General features: G+C 37.8%; 1 protein-coding gene across 14 annotated transcripts in view; it reads left to right on the forward strand.

Annotated features, from left to right (window-relative positions):
- Positions 1 to 1,470: 1,470 nt before the first annotated feature.
- madd (MAP-kinase activating death domain) overlaps positions 1,471 to 18,129 on the forward strand; it is a 63,834-nt gene continuing 47,175 nt past the window's right edge. For all 14 annotated transcript variants that reach the window (XM_081359753.1, XM_081359765.1, XM_081359759.1 and 11 more), the window contains exons 1-2: positions 1,471 to 1,734; positions 17,005 to 17,217. In XM_081359753.1, the coding sequence (XP_081215879.1) occupies positions 17,159 to 17,217 (59 nt within the window). In that variant the 5' untranslated portion in view covers positions 1,471 to 1,734; positions 17,005 to 17,158. The remainder of the gene's footprint in view (positions 1,735 to 17,004; positions 17,218 to 18,129) is intronic.

An 18,129-nucleotide genomic window follows, 5' to 3' on the forward strand; every position in this document is an offset into this window, starting at 1 on the left:
CATTGGTGTCAGTGATCTGTCTATTAGCACTTGTGTTATGTAAGCATCTCTCTGCATCCTAATGTAAGTAACATGAGCTTCCGACGGAAGCAGGATTGTGTTTGTTGTGTACTCCATAGATAATATCTATGGTGTACTCTATCAAGCCCACCCACTCTGAGCGATATGCAAATAACGAGACGCCTACATCTTATCAGCGCCTCAGAAAATAGACTTATCACTGGAAGATATCCACTCTGTAGCACACAAGGAATGTTTTCATTTTTAACCTCGTTCCAACTTGTCATTGTTAATTAAACGAATAAACGCCACAAAACCCGCTAGCTCACGTGTAAGCATAAGCATAAACGTGCATGTCCCCTCTAGATGCATGAATGGTACGGCCCAGCCTCCGGCTGTATGCGGAACTCACGCTCGGTTTGTAGTACAGTAGTGATGGGAGTGATTCTTTTCAGAGAATCGGTACTTTTGAACACATCTTTTTAATAAGCCGGTTCTTTTTCATTTTCTTCTTTATTTATTATGTTTTTCTCCGACAATGCAATCTATCAGTGCAGTGATTTTATTGCAACAAATAATATAACATTTACTAGCAAAAAGCGAAATAAAAAAAGGAAATTCTGAAATTAACAAAATCATACGAATTATTAAAGTTCTTAAATCAATTCAAATATACATCAATATCTTTCTTGAGAAAGAACAGGCTCAGAAATCCACTTGAGTGGTTCTATGTCAGCATGTGGTAGGCCTACACAACAAACCGAAAAAATAAAAACAAAGAATTACACCAAGGACACTTACCAATAAATTGTTTTATATATTTTTTTATAAACTGGTTTGTTGTGTACCGCGTGATGACGTAGAACCACTCAATTTCTCATTTAATTTATAATTCAGTGTAAAGTCATAAGGAATCTAGTGATCATTTACGTTTATTATTATCATTTATGACGGCTATATAGTCATAAATAATAATAATAAATAATATAAGTATAACTTCTTTTTCGCCCTATCAGTTCCCTCCAAATTCTCTTCCTATCAATTAAAACATCGATTCCCAAATCATTACTAATCGGACTAAAGAGGCAGTTCTGTGTTCTGTGAGTTGGTGACTCAAGAACCGCTCGACCGATTCAGACTGATCTTTTTTTTTTTTTTTTTTTTTTTACATAAATAACAAGACAACACATTAAAACAGATGCATGCATGTGAAATTTAGCTAGAAGGAAACATAAATTAATTATGTAATATTTGTAATGTATTGTTTTTTGAGTATTCAAACAATCCAAACAAAACCAATTCAGACTGATCTGTGAACAAATCGTTGAGAACCGAATAAAGCTGATTCATTGAAAAGAACCGACTCAAACGAACGATTCCATCACGAATCGGACGTCGCTATCATCATACAGTCAGTTTGCAAGCAGAGAGAGAGAGAGAGAGAGAGAGAGAGAGAGAGAGAGAGAGAGAGAGAGAGAGAGAGAGGGAGAGGGGAGGAGGACGACGACGACGACGAGGAGCAGCGCTTATCTACAGGCACAATCATCAGCGCATCACTGACTGACCCGCTACCGCAAGACACGGATGTGCAATCGCCGCGCCGTGCCACTGTCACATCATGCGTTCGTCATCGTATGTAACGATGAATGTGTTTTGAGACGCTGTTTCGCCGCAGCAGGGCCAGAGATACACCGCTGAAGCGAGTGGCAGTGGCGTTAACGTTAGCTCCTGGAGGTCAGTATCTCTTTCATTCCCATTCTCACGTTTTGTAAATGATATATGATGGTTTGCTCTGGACCAGTGGTGCAGTGTTTATATAGAAGGTGGCTTCGTTATAATAACGGTGTAGAAATGTACGCAGCTGCTTGTGTAAGCAGCTTTGACAGCTAGCTATTTGATCCTGTTAGCTACAGCTAGCGGCTGATCGTCGTTTTTCACTGTATAAACGTGTGTTACGCTGTATATCTATCTCATAATATATGACCAAAGACTCTTAAATGTTAGGAGAGCCTAATAACAAGGCTGTCGATAGGCAGAGCTCTCATCATTAATCGATGCCCTCTTACTCAGTGCATTTGATGAGGCTGAATGTTATAAACAGTAGTTTAACATCACACCCGTTTCCAGATCTGCACCCATTCTTTTGATTCTAGCAAAATCCTCTACAGATCTCCGCCTTTTTGTCCTCCGGACCAGAGGTCATAAGGACGCAGGTTTTCTCTCCAGAGGGGGTTAGGATGTAGTGCTGTAGTCATGTCATCATGTTGTCATGATGATGATGATGATGATGATGATGAAGTGACACAGGAAAAGCTTGGCTGTATCATGCTGTATCACCTCTCTGACTTTGTAAACCTTTTTTGTTTTGGAATATCTGCGACATCAGGCCGTGTGTAAGATGACTTGGGTGGTGTTGTTACTCTCTTGGGTGAAATGTGAGACAGCTTTTTGCCTCTGTTAGTTCACCCTGTTTCCTGTCACCGTTTGCAAAGTAGCCTATTCTTTTTATTCAGTGGAAGAATCCATTCGATTGAGCTTATAAAATCACAAATATATTATGAGCACTAATTTGGGTGTAGAAGTACAATTCAGTTTACTACTTGATGCTGTCTTTGATATAGTTCATCACTGTGTGTCAAAAGGTGAAGTGTCTGTTAAAAGTCAAATAATATGTTAAAATCCCTGTACAGGATTAACTCTGGACGAAAGGCATAATTATTTTCACAGCAATAGACTTTCATCTCTCGTATATTAATGGGTCAGGTGAGGGTAAGTAGTATAAGTGTCAGTATACCTTAATTCTGGAATTTGTCTCCCACTCTGTGTCTCTCCCTTTGAAAAGTTTCATTTGTATAATGACAGATGAAATCTGTGTGAATGAGTGATTCTCAGTCCATGCTGTAAGTGAATAGCCTAGTTCATCCTTTTGAATGAGGAATATGGGATAAATGTCAGAAATGAACGGAGTGTATTCAAATCATTTAATGCACTGCTAGCCGTGGATTATCCCGCTTATGGTCATTTGCCAGCATTGACATGTTAAAGCTATAATTTATGTTCACAGTGCTAAATTAGACAAGGGTTAAAATGTTAGTTTTGTCAGCTACCCCACAGAGACACAGAGATTAAGTAGGTGGCGGTGCGGTAAGTTTAGGGCTGTGCAATTAATCGTATTTCGATTTTTGCTTCCAACGATTATGAAAACAAGATAATCAAGGTAAAACAATTATAGTGCCGCTGCCTCATAATGTCCAGCTCACCTTCCTTTTCTTCACAGCGGTGCACTTTCGTTCCTCACTAAGCTAAACTTAACATCCAAATCAGCCGAATAACTGAGCGATGTATAATGCAATCTACTATTGATAAAGCGGGATGTGCTTTATATGAAAGGGGGGGGGGTATAATGCCCCTTTTTACAATGTGTAAAATAAGTCTCTGTTGTCCCCAGAGTGTGTATGTAAAGTTTTAGCTAAAAAAAACCCACAGATCATTTTTTACAGCATGTTAAAATTGTCCCTTTTTGAGGGTCAGTAAAACGCGTGTGTATCCCTTTAAATGCAAATGAGCTGCTGCTCCCGGCACAGAGGGCGGAGCTTCAAGAGCTTGTGTGTGTTAGCAGCTCTGATTACCTCACGCAGACAATCACTAAAATGTCAGAAACTGTTCTGCCTTTTATGTTAAAACTGGAGTCAGACAATGATGGAGAGACTCAAGAAGAAGTGACAACATGTAGAATGCAACAGGACGTTTCTGAGCGGTTAGTTGATGAATTTATGTAGCTGATGTGGAGGTAACTATCTTCAATTAGCGTATTCAATCTATAAATCGCTTGTGTGGGAACCGTTGTAAGATGCCTACAGAGTGACATGCTATTGCATTTGTGTTATGTACTGTATTGCATGTGAAAAGACAGAAGCGACAGCGTGAGCAGACTCAGACAGATGTGCTCTACTACAACTCTTCCTCTTCACAACATGGACTTCGTTCCCCGGGGGCGGGGTTTATGTAAATTTTAGGGTTAGTGATGTCACTATCCCGGGAGGAATGTTGTGTAGTCTCTACCAGCCATTAGTTGTAGTCCTTAAAAATGATTTCTTTAAAAGCAAATACCTTCTTTTGCTTTGAACTTTGAGCGTTGTAACCTTGCAGACGTTGTTTATGCTCAAACAGCAACATTACACACTAAATAAAGTTAGAAAAGTGAAATTTTATTGGATTCGTGCAGCTCTTAAAGTGACAGCAGCCAACATTAATGACTGCTGCAGTCATGAATGTTAATCAAACAAGAAAAGACTCTTGAATGAATAACTTCTGTAGTTTTAAATAAGGATTAGCCTATATAAATACAGTAGTGTTATTATTTTACATTATTCAGTGTCTGTTGTAGCCTATTACTTATCTGAATACCAATGTTAGTTAGTACATCTTCCTGAAAAACCTAAAGCACTGTTTATTTAATTTGTATTTTTGTTCTTTTGTGTTTTTTTGTCGGTTTTGTTTGTAATTGCTTTCTTTGTTCTTATTTTATTGCTGACTGTTTACTTGTCTTCTGTCTGTAACTGTTTTGAGGACTTTTAGTTACATTAATTAACATATTCATTTTTGCTGAAGTGATAATAGGCTCTATGCACGAACGCTGCTGACATATTTCCGGTAGGATCTCAGCCGGCGTCTTTACTTCCGCATAGAGCATTCTATAGGACAATTCACTTTAATAAAATTCATTTTCTCAGAAACGGAGACAACGATTTTAGAAACTGATTTGCTAGTCGGATTTCGCGTGATATGAGAATACTCACCCTCAAAGTTGTCGATGTAGCTCGAAATTTTTAATTTAAAGAACTTCTCTTTCTTACTCATATGTGTGACAGTTAACTGCCTCACAATATTGTTTACATCATTCACATGTAAACAGCGAGTGTAATTTGCCATTATCTCCACCGAATGCAAAAAACGGCTAACTGACGCAGCACCGGATGTAACTGGGCGGGCTGAGACAAAACGCGGAAGCGATCGTGCATAGAGCCTATTGGGAAGTTTCACTGACATTTAAAAGTAACGTTACTCGTATCATGAAATAAGACTTTGATCATATCACCCACCAATAATCGTGTTAAATAATCGTGATTTCAATATTTAAACAAATAAATAAATATATAGTGAAGAATTAGTTAAGAAAATGCAAAACTGTGAAAAAATCAAATAAAATTCTGGCCCTGATGAATGACTGATATTTTGATGTTTATGTCCTATCTTAAACATTTCGTCTGTCACTGTTAGTTTTCCCTCCCTGACAGAGTTAAGCTAATTTTAGAGGTTTGAATCCAATTGCACAGTCATTTCTCCTCCTTGGGTGTGGTTGCTGTCTATCCTCAAACATAAAAGATGGAGATCTTTATCAGGTCTCCCTAAGCAAGTTGTCGGATATGACTCAACGTTATAGGGAAATTTCATTAGTCTCATAAATATTCAGTAGCGACTGCCTGTGAGAAATTCAACTCCAAGACTTGGAGGTTGTTTTAGTTATAGATTTATGAGAAACCCAATGAGATTACCATATAATTTGTTTCTCTGTTATTGATTGGCCAGTCAAAATGCTTATTTTATCTTGAGCACAGCAGTAGCTTAAGGGGTGTGCTGTGAGCATGTGTGCTGCCAACGGGTGGGATGGCTTTTGGCGATCAGCCTCTCTTCTTCCACATCAACAAGTCTGAGTAATGCATCACTACTGGCTTTAACAGTTTACACTGTATTTCTCCAAAACAGTTTTTTTTTTTGGGAAGTTACAGTCAAATATTACATCTCATGGCAAACTGTGCAAACTCTTTAATAGGAATGACCATGGATTTGTGTAGCACCTTGTCAGAATAAATGCATAAGAATATTAGGGATACAAAACTATACTTTTAGGCTGCTTGTGTTTCATGAAACAGCTGGACTGAGTGAGCTCTGCATTTTTTCTTCTTCCAGAGGAGCTGTATTCTGACGCAAACAGAAATTAAAGCTTTTTTAACAGTTGAGGGGGTTTCTTTAATTTTAGTGTAACACTAAAGCCGTCAAAAAATAGACTAATTTCAGAAAATAACTTAAAGTGATTTATGTAGCGAGTATTTCTAGTAACAGCAATAAATTCTAAACTGGTTTGAGGATTGTTGTGACCATCGCATGCTATTATTTATATACTATTATATATGTGCTACATTTAGGTGTTTTTTTTTTCCTTTCTCATATTTATTAGGTTTTTTATATTTATATTTCAATTTTAAACATTTTTGAAAATGAGTTTTCATCTGATATGGATATTGTATTTAATTTCAGATTTATTTCATTTAACAAAAACAAATTTTAAATAGTTTGTTTTTATTCAGGTTTGTTTTTTGTCATACTGTAGCATGTTTAAATTGAATCAAGCCCAACGGGCATATTTGGTAACAATTTTGAACAATGTAGTAGGTCACTCTTTTATTCTGCTTCATATTTGCCTGTATTGCAAAAGCTTTATAAGTTTATAAGTAGGTTTATTGTGCATTCTCAATGTGGTATGTGGGGGTGCTAGTAAGAAATAGGCTTAAACGTTAATCTCAGTGATGATGCTCATCTAGGTAGAATGAATATTGGCCACAAAAATAAATACATGCCTCTTATGCGTCACAGATGGATGTGTGAAAAAACTTGTTTTATATTGTTTGTTGTGTTGCTGCATGACTCTGGATAAATTGAGAATCACAATTTTTTTTTTGTTTCAAACAGAGATCACGATTCTCCCATGATTCTGAACAGACAGCAAAATAACGTGGTTTACCAGAGGTTCTGACAAAATGTTTAATTGCTGCAGTCTGTTTAAAATGTTGTTCATAGTTTGAATGTACTGGTGTGATTTTGTCAATAGTTCAAAAGACACATGCGAATTGTGGTCATTTAGGAATGAGATTGCGTGGGTTTTTGAATCAAGATTGGGATTTTTTTTTTTACGTGCAGCTCTAGTGTGTGTGGACTAGGGATGGGACGGTATGAAAATTTAATATCACGATAATAGTGACCAAAATTATCGCGATTATCAATATTATCACGGTTTTGTTAAAACGAGATGAAAGTGTTCAAAAAGAGTTGATGATCACACTGAAGACATTTCAACAAGTTTTATATTTAAAAAAATCAACAAACAACAAATAAAACAAGCAGCTCTATGCACTTTTTAAAGCATTTCCTTCCTTATAATGACGGTCGTCAATAGCAACGCATTATAACACCGCGCACATCCATTGTAACGGCCACCTAGTGTTAAGTAGTGTTCATGACATGAATGTGGATGTGCCTTTAAGATAACTTCTTCTATGGCGTACGTTATTGTATGCATGCTGTTTGTATGTGAGCGCGCACGCACAGTGAGAGTGAGATTGATCACGCAAAGAGGAAGATGACTGCTCTACTGCTGACCGTTGTTTTATTATAATGTGTTTACTTCCACTTTGATTTGTAGCGTGTCGAGTGTTCTCTTTTCCCTTTTAACATTCGCTCTTCGACATGTATGTGAAGAGTGTGCTTAAATGAGAGAAAACATCTATAAAAGTCTCGTGTAACTACCAGTTCATTTGCACTGTCATGTATTCTTCATCTGGGCAGACTTCAAACTCTCTGACAGACGTTACACCATGCATCACAAATGGACGCGCTCTCTCGTTTTATTCAAATACAACTTGCCGTCTTGCGTCTCCGTTTTTAATTGTATTGAAAATTAATAAATCAGAGTTGATTCATTGTTTACACAGTTTGATAATATTGTTGTGATCATCTTGTCTGAACGATTGTTTTGTACGCTGTACATGATTATAAAAAGGTAAGAAAACATTAATCTCAATTCAATGTCCCTGTAATTATGTGGTAAAAAAAAAATCGGTGTAATAAGTGTATAATGAATATAAATTATTATCCCTTAAATGTCACTCTTAATAGTCTAGTTTGAACTTGTTCGTTCGTCTTTGGCTAAGCCACTTGCTGCCAACTTTTCTTTGCGGAAGCCTCACGTTTATTGATATAAAATAGTTCAACTTAAAACAACATTTCATGCCCAATTATTTCCCAGACGTAGTTTTGGTAATGAGGTCAAAGTTAACTTGCTTTGCGTTCGCTATACAACAGTCGGTGATGGTCACACAAGACGACTCGGCAGATCTGAAGTTATTGCAGGGACTTTTTCTTGTGCATGTTCTGCTGACAGGGTGACCATCCTCGATAGAGTTTCCCTCAGGACTTTTGTTAAAGCCAAAATATGACCACACCTCAGAATTGGTTCTCTTGAAAGGCTGAAAAATCTCCCGAGCACGCTCAGCTGCCTTCCGCAATTCCTTCTTGAATAAAAAACATAACATTGCGCGCTGCGCCTGCGTCAGACTGTTGCTGGCTGAACAGGATCTAAAATCGCGATAATCAAACACGGTTTTAATGATAATTAAATTTTAAACGATATTACTAACCGTCAGTACATTTTATCGTGGTTTATCGTGAAACCGGTAATCGTCCCATCCCTAGTGTGGACTGGACCATATTCGCCTTTGTGCATCTTTTGTTGCCTTGTAGCCAGCAAGTTGACTATTGACCACATCACATCAAATGTTTTGTCAGTGCTAATCCATTTTAAGTGGCTCCTTAAGGATTAAGATCATAGTTCTTTGCTACTTCGAAAAAAGGCCTTTTGCAAACCAGCTGTGAAAAGTGGAGGTACAAAACCTTAGTCTTCGGATTTTTTGAAAAAGCCTCAGGGTGATGTTAACCCTACTGAACCATGTGATATAATCTGCAGTCTTTATGTGAATTGGTTGAGACGTGGAAGCATTTGATGCTAAGAAAAAGAACTTGCTCATAGGCCAAAGTAAAATGTCATGTTTAGATTTAGACTTTCCAGAGTTTCATAGTATTCATTGTTTAATGAATACACATTAAAGGGAAAATCACTTCCTTAAAAAAATGAGTTCACATTATTTAAATTGCCACAATATTGACAAAAAGTAAAATTAATTACACATTTACTGATAAAACAAAATAAAATTATTCCATATCTCGACCATAATGAAGAAAGAGAGTAAAAAGAGTTTCAATTTACACACTACTTATCTTTACAAGAGCTAAATATTCTCAAGCATGGGCTTCAAGACTATAAAGCCAATAAGAGAGTATTCCCCCGCCTAGAAGACAAATACTTTTCCAATTACACATACCAGCATAATGAAAGGTATACCATAACCAAGCATGAAGAGCGATAGACATCTCAGGATGATGAAGCTGGTTACACTGTTTGTTATATGTGAAGAGAATTCACAGCAGCAGGTATTATTATATTGCTGGCACTTTTAAGACCTAATGCACAGATCCAATGTATTGACACATTTTCTCCCAACTGTTTACATTCACTTACTCACTGACATGAATACTCACAAAGATGGCCATTTTGACAGAAGCAGCATACAGCCTCAGGCTTCAGAGAAAGCTTTTAAGAGGCACGTCCTTTAAAAATAGTGTCTTCACTTACTCATCCAAGAGGAAAAACATGCTCAGTGTTTGATGTCCTCTTGAGGTGCACATTGATTCTCCTCGTCGTGACCAAGTGTGATTCTTTTCAGCAATTTCCTGGTTGTTCAGCTACGGTTCACTCTAATGTACAGCAGAATCTTAACATGTTTCTCTTTGTTCTTTCTTTGCAGTCATACTAACAGACCAGTTGAGTTCTGATCATTTAAGACATTTTTTCGACTTTCGGAAACACATGAAAAGCCCTAAACTTCAGTCAGATCCATTACAGACGATGAAAGGCTTTACTGTGGAGAACTGAATGCAATAGCTGATTTATGATTTGCTAAGGCATTTGTTTGTTAATTTCTCTGAATGGAAAGAAGCAATTAGCCTTGCTCATTTTTGTTTTGCTCATGCTCGTTTTATTGGCTAAAGGCTGTTCATTGTCTTTATGTGTATGGTGATTGGGACAGTGTATTGTCTGTTTAAAATAGCTGTCACAGCTGTGCTCATGAAAAGAGACCATATTGGTTTCCACGGCGACCGTGGGGAATCTCATTACCCGAGGCTGATTGTAGAGCCATGAGGCAGCCACACTATGATTGACAGAGGACGAGATCATGTCACGTTTCCAATAGACTCATGCACATATATATGTTTCCTGGAGGTGATGAGGTCTGGGATTTGTTTTACGCTACCTAATTAACCGGGTAGTTTAGTAAAATAGAGGGCACATTGAGTGCGTCATTACTTTACAGCTGCCCTTTATTGGCTTTGGATTAAATATGTTCTATGAGATGCTTCAGGAAAGTTATAACAAAAGCTAAAGTAAAAGTGTTTCTGTTGTGTGTGCAGCTTTGGAAGATAAAAAAAAAATGAAACACAAAGGTCCATATTATAATGTTGCTTATTAATTAAAAAAAAAAGTTTTTTTTTTAAACATTTTTATGAGCTTGCTTGCCGATGGTACACAATATGTGTGTATATGTGCACACAGTATATGTATATATATATATTTATTTATTTATTTATTTATTTATTTTTTTTTTTTTTTTTAAATGACCGATCGTTTCGCTAGATAAGACCCTTATTTCTCGACTGGGATCGTGTAGAGATTTTGAAACTGCATTTAGACGGACATTTGAACCTTCTTTGAACATTGGAATAGTTGGTTGTGGTCCCCTCCACTCCAACCATCTTTACCCCCGCCACCAATATATCTGCCTTAACAACACCTAACAGTCACACACTTACAGACATACCAATCCCACACTTATAACTCTGCTTGTTTGTCTATCTGTCGGTCTATCTGTCTGTCTGTCTGTCTGTCCGTCTGTCTGTTTGGCCGTGTGTCTGTCTGACCGTCTGTCTGTGTACCTCCCTGTTACGGCTTGTCACTCTTTATTATTTTCTTATTTTGTTATATGAATAAAAATAAAGTTGACCTCCGAAGACGGGGGGGTGCATTCTGTGTAGAAAAATCCTGGAATGTTTTCCTCAAAAAAAAAAAAAATTATTTTCGACTGAAGAAAGAAAGACATGGATATCTTTGATGACATAGGGGTGAGTAAATTTTTGAAAGTGAACTAATCCTTTAAGTCAAGATCATGCGTCTTCAGAAACGTCTCTTAATAAGAAAAAAACCCTGCAGTTGTGGCCCAATACAGTTTACAGTGAAGTCTATGTCTTTGGCTTTTAAAATTCAGCCAGGATTGTAATTTGATTGTCTTGTAAGATTAGTAAGAAGATTTAAGTTACGATTTTCTGCAAAAAATATTACGTAAATTTACGAGGAGTAAAACGCCTTTGTAACTTAGTAAGAGTATAAGTATTCCATTTAAGTATTCCTCTGGTAAAGTACAAATGACCCTAAATAAATGAAGTATAATTACTCATATACTTTACACCCCTGCCCTACTTTAAATGTCTGTTTTTAGGCATCCCAAAGCTCCTAGAAGCCTCCGCTGCAAGTGCAAGTGATTCATGTCGAGTCAGTTGTGAGAGCTGTGATTTAAGAAAAGAACAACACAGAGGTCCTGGTGTCAGATGAGCCGGGTGATGCTTAGAGGAAGAAATAGAGGCGTTATTGATCTGTTAGTCACAAACCATCTATCTTCTCTCCTCCCTTCCACCACCTCTTCCCATCTGAGCTGTTGAGAGTGACGGAGGAAGAGCAGAAAGTGCCACTCCAGCAGAAAGAAGAGGCTACTAATCACAGTGTGAACCCATTGGCTCCTCTCACATTAATGCATCCTATTGGACAATGCCAAACTTGCTAACTGGGCTAGTCATTCGAAAGCAGTTTGAGTCAAGTTTCAAGATAGATTTATTTCAGTTCTATCTAAAATAAAATATTTCCAGTCTTCCAGTGGACGTGGCTAAGTGTAATACGTTTTGAGGGAGTCTTGCAGAGGATAGTGTTTTCCTTCATGTTTTGAGAAAAAGATATTTAAATAATTCTTATTTTAGGTTTGACATGATTATGTATACTGCAATCAGAAACTATTAAGTAACAATCAAGTAAAAAGAAAAGACCGCTCATTTTCTTTTTTTTAAAGTTATTATATGCTTATAAATATTATGCCTTCAATTGTTCACCCTTGAACAAGATACATAACCTGCATTAACTGTGACTAGCCACAACAGAGAATAGTTAGTTAGTTAAGTAATGTTAGTAGTTTCTTTGCACATTTACAGAGCCACATTGCAGAGCACCTCTCTCTCTCTCTCTCTCTCTCTCTCTCTCGCCCACTATTCAATATTCTGTTTCACTTCGAGATAAATCACAACACTGAACTGAAGTCGTTTGCAACTTCTAGTTCACGAGGACTATAATAAACACAAAATATATTTAGCTGTGGTGCACAAATCTTGACAAATGAACTTGAATGTCTACTATAGAGTGAGTACCTGCTCAGTGTTGACCCTGAGGAGATGCTGCTGAATGCAGAAGTCCTTGTTTCGTGAGCCATATGTAGTTACATAATATTGCATAATACCATCATTGCTATGAAGGGTTCTGCTTTTGGGGCCACATGAGTTCTATTGAAAGCTGCAGTCCGTAACTTTTTTGGATTCAAAATTATCCAAAATAATTTTTTGAGCAAGTACATAACCAGCCAGTGTTCAAAACTATCTGCTTGCCTTAGCTCGATTCAAAACGGTAAGCTTGTAATAATATTTTTAATTCCAGTGGTACTGGTGGATTTCCGTGGGAAATTGGAGCATGTCTTTGCGTCATTACGTCACATCTGTACACATAAAGAAGGTGTCCCGGCTAGTAGGCTATATTAAGTGTGAGGATGTTGGTGGTGGAGATTTATAGCCTTTTCTCACAGCAATTGATATGATTTAACTTAACAATTTGATGGCGGATCCAGAAAGTTTCAAACGACAAATGCCAGTGACAACTGGAGATTCACCCGTTGTAAAATGCAAAAGACTTCGGAGTGGCTACAGAAAAAAAGAGACTGCAACCGGGCCCATGCGAAAACAAGGATAAATATCAGAAGGGCATTAAATGTAGTCATGCAATGCTGATGTTGTTAACATTAACAATTTGAGAACAAAGTATAATTTGCATGGATTAGATTTAATCAGTGCGATTTACTGCAATGCTTTTTTCCCCTTAGTTGGCCAGAACAAAAGTGGATGTTACTCACTTGTTTACTACTTCGGCCCACCCTGGAAGAACAGTTCCGATAGATATAAGACCATTACGGCTGCTCATGAAGCCTCGGAAGCTGAAACATGGTTATGGTAATAGCCGTTACATGTCAAAAATGTCAAAGCAGTTGACCAATCACAACAGACTGGGCCAGCATACCAATCAGTAGAGACTGGGCATTTTGGAAAGCCGGGCTGACATGAACGAGTGTTTCAGGCAGAGGGTGAATTGAGGTGCTGCATTAGTGTACAGTATGTGAAAAATAATGTGAATCATGCAAATATATTCTAGCACACTCCCAAAATAAAATTATGAACTTGTAAATAAGTGTAATATAGGCTCTTTAATTCTGAGCTGTGATGTCAAGAAATTACTTCCAAACATTATAGGTTAGGCCTGTCACGATAACAAATTTTGCTGGACGATAAATTGTCCAAGAAATTATCGCGATAAACGATAATATTGTCGTTCTGAGACCATTTTCATTTAATATAATTATAATGGCATAATAATGCAGGTACACCTTTTCAACGATCTATAAACTTTTATTTCTAAAGAATATTAAACATTGAAAACGGAAAACATTTTAAATATCCAAAAAAATGAACAAAACAACCAAAAACAATGAAAGCAATGGACTCTTAGTGTCTGTTAACAAAATAAATGTCTGTTAATATATAAAATGAAACAAAATTGCACTTCAAAAAATATTAAACATTAGGCTTTAGACATTATTAAATGGTGATACATTCCATAACAGGCAAAACTGACAGTTAGGACCTTTGTAAACAAATAAAAAAAAGCCTCAACAAGCCATATCGCACAATTTTGCACTGTTACTTTGTCAAGTGATTGTGTACTGTCGGGAAGACGGAGACGCACTTTATTGCGTGTGTATGCTACGCACTGAAAATACTTGGTTAGGATTAGGGGTGAGGAGTGCGTGCGTATTACACGCCATAAAGAGCGTATCATATGCACGCAAAAACTATTTTTGGCGTATAAATGGCACGAGAAATAACATTCGTGGTATAGATATGCATTTTCATGTGATCGGGCTCGCTGTCGCAACTCACAACTAGCGTCTTCTCTCTCTCCCGGCAGTAGCCGCAAACAGTCCCGCCTTTCCCACACAAAGACCATGTGACTGACAAGTGCCGCGCCGCCGCCTCCCCACACAAAGACCATGCAACTGACAACAAGAGGGTTCACTCCTCCTACGCTAAAGAACCGAGAGTGGTCATCCAGTCTCTTTGGTAGAGAGAGAGAGAGACGAGGAAAACAAACAAGCATGCAAATGGAATTATCGCGGCCGGAAAAATTATCGAGCTCATTTTTTTTATCGTGCGATTAATCGACTTATCGACTATCGCGACAGGCCTATTATAGGTGTCTTTCTGTGTGTGCAACTCTCTGCAGAGCAGAGTACCCAGAACTTCAGATAAGCACTGTAAGCAGTAAGGCAGAAGAATCTGCTTCTGAAACGGCGCCGCATCTGGCTCTCATTTCATAATTATTGTTCTGTTTACAACCTTTCACATGATGAGTGTCTTAATGTTTGCTTTAGTTAACAAAGTACATTGAACCAGAAGCATGTCCTGCTTGAGTAAATTGCATGTTGACATAGACAATACAGCTATTTTATTGACTTTTAACAGGTTGAAAAAATGTTGAAATGATATCATTCTAACCGGATATTGTGCAAAGAGTGTTTCTCTTCTGAAATCTGACTGAGCTTGCTTTCGTTTGTATTGACATTGAGGCAGGTGCTAATGCATGGGCTTTAACACATGAGGAACACAAATGGCAAATCCATGTGGTGAGGACACAGCTGGGCTCCAATCCCTTTAGCTTATCATTGTGTGTGTGTTTACATTTGCTGCTGAGCCTTCTGTCAAGATGTGTTAGAGAAGACTGCAGGCTTGGCTTGTACAGTGTGCTTTGTTTTGACTCTATAGTTTGCTGTTATAAATATATGAATGGTACTGCCAGACACAAAACAGTTTAGGAATAAAAATGATATTTTAAGGGAATAATGACATTCTATATAGATCAGTGGAATTCTGCACCAAAATTATGGCAAATATTTGTCTGAAAAAGTTTTGAGCAAAATAGTTTTGTTGGGCTGCAGTCATTGCCTGAAACAGTGATGTTGAATTAGCACTTATCTGACAAAACAGTGAATATTTTGTGCACACAACATGGATACCGAGAGAACTCAACGCGCTGCAACTGAAGAAAACACATGCAAATAGAGAAACACTGGCAAATTAAGAAAACATCATCAGTTTTACAACACATGTGTGCCCCAAATACTCAAAACGCAACCAAATACAGAAAATTACTGCTCGTGAGCATCCCTATGCCCTACTCCCTTCGAAGGGCAGACGGCAGAGCCCTTGAAGTGGGGACTTTGGAGTGAGCAGAGCACTTTTGTGCCATTATGTAGCCGTTTGGAAAGCACTGGTGAAGGGAGCAAAGAAAGACAACGTCATTTCCTCATTATTTTCACCTGGGATGTTCCCATGACAACGCAGCACAGCGTCCATCAGCTGAATAGCTGTTCTTACGACAGAAATGTCTTATTATTGCTGTTAACTTAACTGTTGCAAATAAATATACATTTTATACAAAAAAGTTTTTAAAATATGCGTTATATCTGTGTGTGTCTCAACTTTAAAACTTGCTGTCTCATCTTTGGACCCTGCATTACCTAACATTTCTTATGAAACTTATTTAAACATAGCATGACAAAATTTGTACAATGTAACTGATGTATAGGTTAGCATTTTCTTTTTTCTATCTTTTTTTTTTTTTAACTCATTGTTAACTCTTCTCATTTGTATTCTGATGACACTGAACATATTGTAGGCTATACAAAGTTATAAACATGTCATCTCTGTATGTTTTGCAGAAAAAAAAAATAAAGTAGACTTTGAGCTATAAGCTTTTAAACGTCCCAGCAGGGTTCGTCACTTATTGGGGTCTCATGGAAACATTTCCGTTGTTGTCTGTTCTATTTGCCGCGCGTTTCTGTGTTTGGTTGTGTTGTGAGTATTTGGAGCACACATGTGTTGTAAAACTGATGAAGATGTTATCATAATTTGCTGGTGTTTTTCTATTTGCATGTGTTTTCTTCAGTTGCAGGGTGCTGAGCTCTCTCGGCCACCGTAATAAGCTACAACAGATAAATATGTCAGCAGTGTGAATGCACTTCAACCATTACCCAAAATAATGCTAGAGTAGCAATTTGTAAAATTATGTTCGGCTAAAATATCGTGAGGAAGCTTGTTTCCGAAGAACTATACTATGACTTTCTGTTGGGGCATGTGTTTTGTGTTTTGTTTAGTTAACTATTGTATTGGACACTCTCTCTCCTCCTTATACTCCACCCTTATACCATTATAAAAGGATACCATTATAACATTAAGCAAGAAAAACAAATAAAACAACTGAAAACTGCACATGAAATCGAAAAGGCTGCTTAACACGTATGATCCACTATTAACTTCATTCTTTCCATAAATGGGCTGCACTATGACATGTAAAATGATTGATTGACAGCCAGAAATCACCTCAGAGTCTACAAAGAATGTGACTGCATCTCTTTTTTCTTTCTTTTTTGCAGTTTATAAAGCCTAGGGCTGGTACAGAGGCAGTCTGATATTTCAGTACACTTATTTCAGTGATACTGTCAGAAAATGGGGATCTTTTCTGAATGCTGATTCATAAAAAAAGCTTTGCAGTAGTGCTAAAGGCTTTAGTGTCACTGCAGAGCAGTTGTTGTGTGATGGATTACTTCTATAATGTTTGCTCTTACTCTTCTCCAGACCCCATTCGTGCACACCACAGACCGCAATGATTGGCGACTGCTTTCCTCGATTGTCCAACTCCTAGTTCTGCTGCACCTGGTTGAACGACTGCCTGCCTGAGAGCTGATCGTTGCTACAGTTGCCATGACTTAGAAACATTCCTGATACAGAGATGGAGAAAAAGAAACCGTGTCCCCGCCTCCTCGACTACCTGGTGGTAGTTGGAGCCAGGTAAGGAAGATTGTTCAGTGGTGTGTGGGTGTGTTTGTGTGTGTGCTTCTATAGGTGCTCAAGTAAATTGCAAAAGAATTGAATCACAGGTGAACTGATTGTGTGTTTTGTTAGTACATGGCCTGTGCAGGTGTGTTCCAGGTGACAGGTTAAGGTTGAGGTACACTTTATTGTCCCAGAGGGAAATTTGTTCAGCCACTGCATCACATTAAACAAATAGTAAAATGACAAAATAACACAATACAAAAACACTATTACTTAGTGCTATTTAATAGCTTAATGTTAAAGGTAGGCTAGGCAATTTTCAGAGAGGCAACTAGATTTGAAAGCATAAGATCCCACCCTCCCTTCAGAGCATCTCCAAAGCCACGCCTCACCCAAAACACATGAACAGTAGGAAGCAAACAAAAGCGTCACGAGAGATGGTGCTAAAACTACCTCATGTCTCAAAGCACATATCATTACAATAATAATGAACATAAACTGCTTAAAGAGCACTGACCTGTACTACCTGACTGCTGCAGATTCATTTCGGCATTGATATTGTTGCCATTGAAAGCATAAATTCAAGTCACGAACTGCTCCGAGCATAACGTCACGGGTTTCCATCTCCTACAGATTACAGTAGTTATGGCATGAACGCAGCATAAGCTTGTTTGTTTTGGTTCAGGAGCAACTGTAAAACGTGGCTGCCGTTTTAGTTTGTGTGCTCGGTGACTGTCTGTCTAACTCTGCATACTGTCATGCTCAAATGTTAACATACACCTTGCAGAATCTGCTAAATGTTAATTGTAGGGCTGTCAAAGTTAGCGCGTTAATAACGCGTTAACGCAAAATCATATTAACGGCACTAATATTTTTAACGGACGATTAACGCAGCGCGTATTTTCTGTTTGACCCGTGACCCAACCC

This window comes from Scardinius erythrophthalmus (assembly GCF_964197995.2).
Source record: "Scardinius erythrophthalmus genome assembly, chromosome: 2".
Classification (NCBI taxonomy): Eukaryota; Metazoa; Chordata; class Actinopteri; order Cypriniformes; family Leuciscidae; genus Scardinius; species Scardinius erythrophthalmus.